Consider the following 12,367-nt stretch of genomic DNA (forward strand, 5'->3'; position numbering starts at 1 on the left):
ACACGACGTGTAATTCGCTTGCGCGATAACGTATATCGAAACAAATAAATAACATTGCAAAATGACTCTGTGCGTTTAGAAGAATAGAGAGCGGATAACTTTCTCTCGTCGCGAAAACGGTGCACTCTACTAAGGGAATGACGAAAGAAGGCACACCGATTGCGTACATATTATTCGAAATTATTCGAGATTATCATCTCCGGGTATAGTAAACGACCGATCATCCTCCGGTGATCTGCGCGGGGCACACGTAACGTATACACTAATAGCAAATTCGGTCATTTGCATTACACTAGATTAATGCACACTAAAAGCTGCTGTACATCATTTTAAACAATTAAATATCCAATAATCATATTACGTTATTTAACAGAATATACACGTATTATCTCATTATCAAAGTTGATTATATTAAATGCCAATGCATTTAGATACTTTATATAAAGCAGTCTTTTTTTAAATATGCACTATAACCAGTGCGAATGACCGAATTCATCATAACTATGTCGGATAATTTATTGCGTACCTACCGGACGCAAGAAGACGGTCGTTTATGAGGGACAAACCGTGCGAAGCTTCTCGCGTAGCCCAAAAGTACAAATCGAAGCGTAGCGTTGCGACGATTATCGCGAGGAAGCGCGTTCCTACAAGATCCGCGTAGGGAAATCGATTTTTCCTTTTCTTCTTTTTCTTTCGCTTTTTGCAGATGAAAAGCGCCGCGTTCTGGGTCTATCGCGCTGAAATCCAATTCCGCGTAGACGCGTATCGCAAAGCTCCACCTGGCACTCCGTTTCCTAGCACCTCGCCACAATTACAGTGCAAAGGCAAATCGCACGGCATCTACCTTACTTTTCTTTTTCTTTGTTTTTCCTTTCCTTCCAACGGTAGATGACAAAAAAGCGAGGAAAGCAATCTTCTACTTGACTTACCCCTCTGCTGACTTTGCGTAAACTCTTACGAGATCACGCGATTTAGCAAGGGAGCAGATCAAACAGCAAATTATTTGCTCACCTCACTCAAAAAACTACCCGAGTATTACATCCCTGTTGACCTGGCGTAAAACCGCCATTGTAACAAGATTACGTAGACAAACTAAGCATCGGCTTTTTCTTTTCGACGATAGAATAACGAGACAAGTTAAGCAAGTGGCACGTTACTCATCCCGTCTTACTTGTCGCTTGTTATCTGACTGTTACTCGCCTACCGATTTCGTACATTCACGGTGAGACGGAGATAGAGTTCGGGAGTTTCCAGCTTCACCCGAGTGTTCTAATTTACGGGAACTGCTGACGCAACATTAGTCTGGCAGAATGGAGAAACTGATTTACGTTGGCACACTTAAGCGTCGAAGTGGCCGCGACTCATCGTCGTCATGACGTGCAGAGGGCCGCGAGGACGTGTCGAGCGTGGCTCTCGGAGCACCGCCGTCATCAGAATGAGAATATCCTCGCTTTCGAGGATCGGGGATTGAAGGTGACGCGCTGCGTACCAGCTCGGACGTGTCGCTACAATCATCTGGACTCACTCTGCGAATGGCTCGCCTCCAATGACGGATCCGGATCCGAGTCGTCGATGGAGGTCCCGTGCTGAGCCGTGCGAATCGAATAACTCGGGCTTCGTTCGTTCCTACGAGAACACACGCAGAATCGTTCCCGTGAGACATACCATGAGCACTGCACCGGTGTGAATATCATTCTGTGGATTTCTTACAAAACGGCAATATCCTCTCTCGAACTAATTAGAGTTTAAAATTTATAAAATATTCAGAAAGCATAGTCTCTTCAACTCGATTTAATCAAGATTGGTTATTTTAGAACCGAATCACCGAATTTATCGCGCATTTTATAATCCAGGGAAAATACATTCATGAAAACATTTGGTCGCCATATAGAACTTGATGATATATACCGTCGTTTATGATACATAAAATGTGATGAAATTTAAGGATTTTCTTTTATGTGCACCGTATTTCTAAAGCTTCTTTTGCGTTTAAATTCAACAGATACCGATGATAATCGGATAGATACGCCATAATACTGATATATAATAAGATTTTCTAAATTTAAATCTTAAATTTAAAACATAGACGAAATGATTAATTCTTTTAAACTTCCTCTCTTTTATGAGGCAAAATTCGCGTAAAAATAGAATGCATTGCCGTTTCACGCATTTTGTCATACAAATCGCAATTCCAATTTAAATGTTTCCTATGTGTGCTTGCAAAAATAAATCGCAGAATGCGATTCCACTTTGTAATACAAATTGTAACACTGACCTCATTGCCAATTGACTGCCGTCACTGCCACGTCGCAAGGTGTTGGCGCGTTGTATGCAGGAGCACTTGCAGCAGATGATTCTTTTGAAAGCGAAGCGGAAGTCCCTGCTGAAGAGGGCATAGATACACGGATTTATCGCGGAATTGCAGTATCCTAGCCAAAACAGTACGCTGAAGACGGTTGGATGGATGTGATTCGGGCAGAACGCGCGCACCAGATACATGGTGAAGAAAGGCAGCCAGCACAAGATGAAGCCGCCGACGATGATACCCAGGGTCTTCGCCGCCTTCGTTTCCATGCGAAATCTCTTCACCTGCGTATAATTTTGTCTCAAACATCAAGGCAACCGACATATTTTAAATATCCTTTACTTTGTTAAAACATGAATGCGTATCATAATAAAATTAATATTAACTTAAAATTAATATTTACTTTTAACAAAGTGCACTTAAATTCAATCAAATTATATAATGTCAAATTATACCCAATTTGAATCATTTTTAATAATTCTTATAGGCCGCCACTACTCCTACTTAATACATTCTTAATTTAACTAAAACTAAAAGATAACTTAAACAACTTAATTTAAGAAATTTATTAAATTTGATTCAAATTTAGTTTATTATTTGCACGCATGCATTTACTAATGCATGCATTAATATGATCACCGTTTATTTTGAAACTAAACAATTCAACCATAGAAATGGATTATTATATATGATTGTTTTTTTAACCGTATATTTTGTATTAAAATCATATATTTTACACACTTTGAGAGTTCAAAATGCTATTTAACTTAAGAAATTAGTTTAAATTCGATCTTTTAATATTTAACAGTGAGAAAGATATTAACTTGACATTCCTCTGCTTTCACACACAACAAACAGTATGTTATCTCTTTTATAATATGCATTCATATTTTGATCATTAAATCTATAGTACAAATTAATTCCGACAGTAATCGACTAATTATCACTATGCCAACTGAGATAAAAATGAATTTCCATCGTATGAAGTCTTACGAAACTATCGTATGTTGCTCGTTCGTTTTTATGAAACATTTGAAAAATAGGTCTGATAGCCAAAGTGTGAAAGCGATAAAAACGAGCCGACATGAGAAACGCACTTGGGCTTTTATGTTTCTCTTGCCCAGCTTCATCACTCGCGGCTTCTCCTCGTTGCTCGGCGTCATCTCGCGCAGCGACAACTCGTCGCCGGTCACCTGACTCTCGCAGCTGCTCCGCCTGCTTGTTCTTTTGCTGCTGCCGACCCTATTGACACCACCGACCTGAAAGGGGATTTAACAAGTCGGCCTTTACGACTCCGACACACGCATACACTCACGCAAACATCACGTGCGCCTATAAAATACAGATTCACTTTCGCACGAGATTTACAGACGCCGTAAAACTTTCATGACAAACGCGAGCAACATTCAGACTGTTGTCAGACTCGCTATAGCGATACGCGATCATATTGGGCTAAAAATTCAATATTTCGCACTTTCTTACGGACGAAAACACGAAATGGATAACTGTACAATAAAAATTATTGAAAACCAATATTCAGCGATTTTTTGTAATTAATATCTTGTTAACTATTGCGAAAATTGCAAAATGCTAAAGGACTTTTCGACTTAATTTTTTATTAGGAATAGCACTGTATGATTAGTGTACGTTATTTTAGATATACCCTGTATAGATCATTAGATTTAATCTCCTGAGCCTGCGATTATTACTTGTTTTTTATTCGATTATCAAAATAAATATGTAGGATGTATAAGTATAATAGACAGTACTCTAAAAAGTTTTGATCTTTTGTATTGTTAAATATCAAAGCAACAATGATAATGTCTAGAATTAAATGATATTTTGTTATTTTTTTTATCTTCAATTTATGTCAACATGTAAATCAATCCATTTTTTTCGGTTAGTTTCAAAATAAACAACATCCATATTAACGTATGAATTTAATAAACAATAAACAAAATTTTGAGTCAAATTTAATATCTACAATTCTTTGAGTTAAATTGTTTAACTCTACTATTTCAGTTAAATTAACGACATATTGAGTAGGAGTGGCGATCTATAGAAATAATTAACAACAACTCAAATTGGATTTAAGTTGAGATTATGAATTTAACAGTGTAGCAACCGACTTGTGCGTCCTACATAATTATTTTGATGGTCTAATGAAATTATTTTCAGATTTGTATCTAGCTAAATTTATAAATACTTTAACAAAACCATTCTTTCCGTTTTCTCTTCCAGAAATTGAAATTTAATTATTCATACTTCGATGCAAGCACGGAGACATTCTAGTCATTATTTTATTCTGATTGTTTGCACATCTTTATTTTCGACAATACATTAGAATTCCAAAGGGAAATTTAGTTCATGCTTGTCTATAAAAATAGCATAATATCTCTGATAAGTTATCCACGTCTGTCAAAATAGAAGCGAATATATTTCTCTTTATTTCTTTCTTGAATATATAATATATGTTCATATATATATATATATATATATTTATCGATACCAACGATTACGCATGACATGAAAGCCATCAACAAAACAGGTACATGTCCATATCCTGCTTCGTTTTATCCGTCTGTAAATCCGCACGATACCGACTCACATGCGGGAGAAAAATCACGATCGACGATTTAAACGGCAAATAAAAGCTCGGAGATCCTTGTGAAACAAAACAGAGCGAGGGAAAAGAGGAAAAAGAGTGAATTTATACGGCTCGATAGCCCCGTTCGATCGAACGAGTGCCTCGGTTTTATTGAACGAAAAAGTGATCCTTGATTCGTTTCATTTTGCAAAATGCTGTCGATTAGTCACCAATAAAAAGCGTATGCACTTAAAATTGCAGCGACAACATGTCACCAAGAATGTGATGCTGGAACGTGAAATTTACGCATGTCCAACATCACTTCCAACGGAGAGCTGTAGATTCCATCTCTCGATCAAACTTCATGTTATTATATTATAATTATACAGCAATAAAAAAATATATAAATCTTTAATATAGTTCTTTCGAAATAGTTTCTGTGATATAGAAATGATAAAATTATACGTTAATGATGTAATCTTGAAGGAGTAAACACCGTTTCTTAAAATATGGAACAAGATCGGAAAATTAAAAAGGGATTCGTGCATTTGAAGCAGTTAAATACAATACATCCTCAGATAGATCATGTAAATGGAACTTATAAGATCTAATTCACCTTAAGATGCGTGTTTCGCGAGGTCGGACAAAGCTGCGTCTGCGTCTGCCCGTTGCTGTAATGGACTGAGATTTGCGAACATCTCGACGGTGTCCTTTCGAGGGTGTTGCACTTCGTGTTGAGCGTCTCGGTGCTGGGATAGGAGACTGAGATCTTGATCTTTTCCCGCTTCACGGAGCTGCGGCTGCTCGAGTCTGGACTTCTCGAGTTGCCGTTGTTACTGCCGTTGTGGACGCTACCTCGGCCACGGTGTATTCGTAAGGTCAGTCTTTGTTCATCAAACCTGCATAAAAATAGGAAAATGCGTTGTGTGCTTGTATGGGCATTTATGCCTGTTGGCAGCATGAAGCTTCTATAAAAAGACTTCCTTTCTCTCGTGGAGAAGAAGCTCAAGCGCAGACCCGCAAATGAAACGACGACTCGAGAGAACAAAGAGTGGAAAAAATATTTGAATGTAGGAAATTTTATTTGCAGTGCCATTTCATTAAAAGGGAATGACAATAAAAGATGATGATTTGTTTTATATATAATATTAAAAAATTATATTGGTAGCGTCTGATAAGATACACAGTAAAAACCATTTTTATACTTGTTAAAACTGGTCCTTATAAAAATTTTTATATTAAATTTTTAACATATCAGTGTTAAATTAATGTTTAATATTTCTTAAAATAATACGATTTACGAGTAAGTGGACAAATAATAAAAAATTATATAATTTTAAAGCATAAATTCTAAGATAAATAAATAAAAGATGAATGTACGTATTAATTTTTTAAAAAAGTAACATGTATAAATATAATTTTACTAAAGTAAAAAATATTTCCATAATTTGTTCCACATTGTGTCTAACAAGGGGAGCACCAGACATTGTCCCCTCCGATTGAGTTGAACTTTATATATGTTATAAATCTGTCCTCTCACTAATTCATCTTAAAGTAATAGGACCCGCCTCTCAAGCGTTCGCGAGAAAATCGCGTTTAAAGATTTACGTGTGCGTAATGTACCGTGTAATAAGAAGAGATCGACACCGTCATTCAATGTGCTCATTGTAAAACAATATTATGTTTTGTATGTTTTTACGATGAATATCATCCCAAAACATGTAACTCATCATACAATCAGTCTTATTCCGAAGATTAGCAAATAATAGCTTACAATTACTGAAATATATGTTTATTACAAATTTGCTTATTAAAATCTTATGAATAATGTTATAGAAGATTGACTTTTTTATTTTCTTCCTTACTTTCCTTTCATTATGTATTCTGAAATATCTTATTAACTCATTCTGAAATTACATAAATTATATTCACAAAAGAAAACCTTACAACCATTAATAAATAGATGAATTTCATAATATCTGAAATATAATTAATTGTATAATTAAAACAGTTATTTTATAGGCTAAATATTTAAAAACATACACCACACGCAATAGCACGTTACGAGGACTGATTGTATGATGAGTTACATGTTTTGGGATGATATTCATCGTAAAAACATACAAAACATAATATTGTTTTACAATGAGCACATTGAATGACGGTGTCGATCTCTTCTTATTACACGGTACATTACGCACACGTAAATCTTTAAACGCGATTTTCTCGCGAACGCTTGAGAGGCGGGTCCTATTACTTTAAGATGAATTAGTGGGAGGACAGATTTATAACATATATAAAGTTCAACTCAATCGGAAGGGACAATGTCTGGTGCTCCCCTTGTAAGTTGTATTTTTTAATTTTTACATAATGTTTGTGTTTTAACATATTTATCTTGTGTTAAATTGCGTAACACAAAAACCATTTGGATGGACTATTTGAGACATGTGAAAAATGTTAAATTTAATATAAACTTTCTAAAACTATGAATGCTTAAAAAGATAATTGATACACAGTTGAAAAAAATGTGTTGAATTTAACATAAATCGCATGTCTCAAATGGTTCACTCAAATTTTTGAGTTAATTTTACACAAGATGAATATGTTAGAAAGTAACACAAATGTTATGTAAGAAAATAAATACAAAGAAAGATAACATCGACACAGTTTGTAAACAAACCGTGATAAAAATGATAAAATGTGATAAAAATGAATTACAGAACTATAAAAAATTAATTTACTAGTCAAGTAAACGGAAGTTTCGGAAAAAAAACTGACGCGGAAGTTTACCTGCTGCCAAGCATTTTCGAGGCTTTTGTTGTCCGAAAACCTTGATTGATAGCTCTCGTCGTGGAAACTGCGGCGTTGTAGATCCGCCAATAAAAAAATAGCATCACCAACATCGGTATATAGAAGGAGCCTAGGGCGCTGCAACACAATTGCAATTGTGATTTCCTGTCACACTGCTGATAATCGTAGTTCCCCATTTCGCGATAACAGATCGGACACTTTTACGCGTAGTCAGCTCGTGCAGTTTAACACACACACGCACGCACGCACACAGAGAGAGATCAGACTATATCACGAATATTAATTTAGCTATTGGTTTTAATAATGGACAAGATGATCTAATCGAGAAACACTGGCAAGCACTTAAAACGTATCAGTCATTTATATAATATATTAGCTTTTTGATCGGTATCATATGGTGCGTATATAGATAACAAATTTTGATTGATGTATATAATACGGCGACAGAGGTAAAACTCTTATTTGTTTTTTTACCTCTTTTTCTTTTTACTTTCCTATTTACTTTTAATTTTTGCTTAGCAAGCTAGAAAATTTTATATATTTTAATTTAAAACTGTTACTATTGGTAGTCTAATAGTCTATAAAATTTCAGGTTTAAAAATTAACAAAGTCTCCTTTAAGACTCGAACAAATAAATAATTAAATAAAACTCTATACACAGAACAGCTCAATGAAAATCGAAACGTATGAAATTTATTTATAATTTGATTTGAATAAATAAATTAGATTGTCGCAATCGAACAACGTGCTAGACTCATTGCCCTTGTATAGAGTTTTATTTAATTATTTCAGATTTAATTTAGAACTAATGTTGTATGTATAATATTGTTGTTATAATATAATTCTGTGATTTCTCGAGTGGCTTATCCATTTTTAAAACAGAGGTAAAATGTCAGGAGTGATTCATACAAAAAAGAGAATGTTTCTATTTTGTGAAAATGTCAATTATATGTCTGCTTCAAAATTAAGGTCTTTAATTGGCGAAATTGTTGTCTTCGAAATTATTGCAATTTTACGTAAATTTTCAGATTTTAATACACGTTAGGTATTAATATATGTATTATATGAAAATTTAATTGCGTAAATTTTGTTATACAATATATATTTTGTTATATATATGTATATTTTATATAAATTTTGTTATTATATACATATTGTTATACATACATATATTTTTTATACATCTAAATAAAAAGATGTCATTTAAGGCACGATTTTTATTCTATTATTTGATCCTACAACGTATGTTAAAACAAATTAATTTTACGCCGATAAATTGAATAACGTCTCTTTAATGCAGGAAAGACATTAAAAGAATTTTTCCTGACACATTTTGCCATTTTTATGACACTCTGGTATTTAGCCGGATAATGAAAAGCTAATATATCTCGGTATATAATGTAAAGAAAAAAATATCTGTGTATAAATTTCTCGCTATTAATATTACGCGACATAATCCAATACGTATATAATGAGGAGCCAAGGGTCTTTGGGGGACTTACCTGTAAACGACGTAGCCGGCGTCGTTGGTCAGTTCGCAGATCCATGGGCATGGCTTCATCGGCACGAGTATAGTGGTGGTGTTGGACGGGCCATATAGAGGAAACGTGTCATTGTACGTGGTGTGCGACTACGAGAACAGAGAAGCGATTAAAAACGTGTGCAGACTAAATACGGCCAGGGTCGATCGGACGTCGATTGAAAATTGCCCCGAAATAACAGCGCGAAGGCGGATTAGCTGTGGCTAGTACGCACCCGTTTGTCCTTCCAGCCCACTAGAGGCGGAAAACAGATAACGAAGCTTGAAATCCAAACGGTGGCCACCAGCAGTCTAGCCCTCTTCGTCGACATAAGCTGAATTTATGGAAACGGAGAAAAAAAGAGGCAATTAACGAAGAAATACACGTCAGGAACGCGATAATTGCATAGATAAGTTAATGCAATTAGTCGATATATTACAGTCCCCCTTTTGAAGAGGAAATTCACATTCCTTCACTATGTTTGTTCTCTTTATTTTTCGATGCGCACAAGTTTATATTTCTCATTTTATTATTAGTTCAATTTTCTAAAATACGAAAAATCAATGCATCCAAAATTGAATATTGCGAATAAAATACTTCGAATAGTAAATATAAAAATTTGAAAGTAAGGACGGAAGCACAGAGTCTTGCATAACGCATAACGCATAATGCATAAGAAAACGAATCAACCTAAGTTCTTTATTTCCTTTCTTTCCATGAAATAAAAACTTTGATTGGTTGATTTTCTTATGCTTTATGAATTATGCGTTATGCAAAGATCTGTCCTGACCTTTATTCTAAGATTTTATTGTTAGCTTACAGAAGTTAACTCTACTTCTTTTTCATTTCATTTCACTGTGTCTTTTATTTTCGCAGTGTTAGGGCCATCACACACAAAATTATATAAGCTGCATAACCATAGCTCCTAGACCAATAAGGCTCCTAGACCAATGAGCATCTCATGTAAATCAACATGGCATCTTTATGTTAGATGTTTATTGCGGACGGTTTTATTAGGACGATTACACACAAAATGACATAAGCTGCATAACCATAGCGGCCTTATGCTATGGTTATGCAGCTTATGTCATTTTGTGTGTAATCGTCCTTGATCAACAAGGAATATTATCATTGAACAAACGCGTTGAACCAAGTGGCGAAATTGACGCGTAACGCGCTTCTGATCTCCTTGGGATAATCATTCTCATGAATGCTGAGTGGTACTTGCCTGAGGATAACTGACTGGTCTGGTCACAGCCAAGTACCTATCCAAGCTGATGGCGCATAAATTCAATATCGATGCCGTACACATCCAAACGTCGACCGCAAGCCACACGGAGCACCAAAGGTTCCCGTATATCCAAACCTTTTGAGAGAAACACGTTCAAAAGAAATACGTTCAGCACAAAACGTCAGTGATAAAGAATCTTTCGTTCTTTAGTGCAAATAGTATTAAAATCTCACTTATTTCCTTAGAAAAAAGACGAGATGGTCAACTGTAAGGTGATGATTATGTAAGTTTTACATGTAGAATCAATGTATACATACACACACATAATTAAATAAACTATTTTATAATTATTGTAATTATAAAATAATTTATTCAGCTATATGTATGTACATTAGTTTATAATATATAATATATAATAATTTTGCACATAAAACTTGTATAACTGTCACTTTTACAGTTGCTACTACTGTCTTTTTTTCTGAATGTTATTTAACTTGAAATATTATCAAAAAAATTGATTTTATTGTAATAGCTTCATTCACCAGATATGTGTGAAAAATTAAATTGTCAAATGTAACATATTTCAAAATTGAAGCAAAAATAACTATCCATACATCGTGTATTAAATAGAACAAAGTTTATCGCAGATGAGCAGACAGTTCATGCATGTGATTGACAGTGATGTATATCTGATAATTCGCAAAATCTAGCGAGTAGATAAGACGCGAAACATATGTCAATCGTCGGATTAATTCAGGTCGGATAGTGATTCACGATGTAACCACATATAATGGAATCCCATCTACTGCGTGCGGCATGCGCGCATCTGTACGTCCGTGTTGTACGCATAACGTATCCGCATTATGACGAGCAATACAACCGCACACACCTCTACTACAACCACCTGTTCAGAATTAGCTAGCGTGTTACCGATATCGGAATTCAGTAATTAACCTTCATTATTTACAATCAGATTATTGCAGCTATGACTGCACACGATTATCGATAAATTGCAATTAAATGGATTCTCCCATTCTCGTTTACTAATTTCTTAAAATTTACTGACCGCTCGTTCTCTTTCCTATCATGTTTTGTCACATTTATCGAATAATGGAGATTTCTAAACATTTCATTTTCGAATTACTTTTTGGCTGATAATAATTGCAATTAAAAAAAGAAAATTTTTTTCGAATAAAAGACGATTTTGCTGATCAAACTAAAAAATTGTATAGGATAATATAAAAAATAAAATTTAAAAATATACAGAAAGCAGAATTGTAAATGTAATAATATTCCGTTATTCTATATTAATAAATTCTAAAATATTCATTACAATCTCGAGTTGCGGTTACTATTAGTAATTAATGGCAAAGAAAAAAGTCTATTAATTATTCATTATTATTCACATGACTGCAGTTGTATAAGAATATAAATATGTATACGTATATAGTATATACTTCTCTATAGCTCCGTTCTATCTTCGCGCTCAAACTCGCCTATCAGTACATTATTTAATTAAAATCTATTTTACCTTTTTAAAAAAAAGGTAAAAAAAGCGCTAAGCGTGCATGCTTCTCGAATGGAAACCACCATTTGGGCCGGTTTCACCAACGTCAATTATTTAATCGGCCGTGGAACTGATGACTAATTGCGTTTGCTGTTTGATGAAATTTTTTGTATATGATACATTCCAACCCAAGTTATAATGGCTTTATTCCCCTTCAAAAATTATTACATGAAAATCATTCTATCACAAAATTTACTAAATCTAATGATATATGTATCATCTGTATAAAAGATTTGATATCAACAATTGTGGCGCCAAGTTAAATTCTGTTAATGTTCTTATTAAATCTAATGATATATGTATCATCTGTATAAAAGATTTGATATCAACAATTGTGGCGCCAAGT

The 12,367-nt window shown here is 34.4% G+C and overlaps 1 protein-coding gene across 2 annotated transcripts in view; it reads right to left on the reverse strand.

Moving 5' to 3' along the window:
* Positions 1-454: 454 nt before the first annotated feature.
* Oamb (Octopamine receptor in mushroom bodies) overlaps positions 455-12,367 on the reverse strand; it is a 22,075-nt gene continuing 10,162 nt past the window's right edge. The window contains exons 2-9 of one of the 2 annotated variants that reach the window (XM_018461044.1): positions 10,452-10,589; positions 9,459-9,557; positions 9,206-9,333; positions 7,683-7,820; positions 5,509-5,791; positions 3,403-3,564; positions 2,276-2,589; positions 455-1,626 (exon numbers count right to left, since the gene is read on the reverse strand). In XM_018461044.1, the coding sequence (XP_018316546.1) occupies positions 1,512-1,626; positions 2,276-2,589; positions 3,403-3,564; positions 5,509-5,791; positions 7,683-7,820; positions 9,206-9,333; positions 9,459-9,557; positions 10,452-10,589 (1,377 nt within the window). In that variant the 3' untranslated portion in view covers positions 455-1,511. The remainder of the gene's footprint in view (positions 1,627-2,275; positions 2,590-3,402; positions 3,565-5,508; positions 5,792-7,682; positions 7,821-9,205; positions 9,334-9,458; positions 9,558-10,451; positions 10,590-12,367) is intronic. The other variant, XM_018461045.1, reaches the window with a different exon arrangement.

This window comes from Mycetomoellerius zeteki, unplaced genomic scaffold (assembly GCF_001594055.1).
Source record: "Mycetomoellerius zeteki isolate Tzet28-1 unplaced genomic scaffold, Tzet1.0 scaffold98, whole genome shotgun sequence".
Lineage (NCBI taxonomy): Eukaryota > Metazoa > Arthropoda > Insecta > Hymenoptera > Formicidae > Mycetomoellerius > Mycetomoellerius zeteki.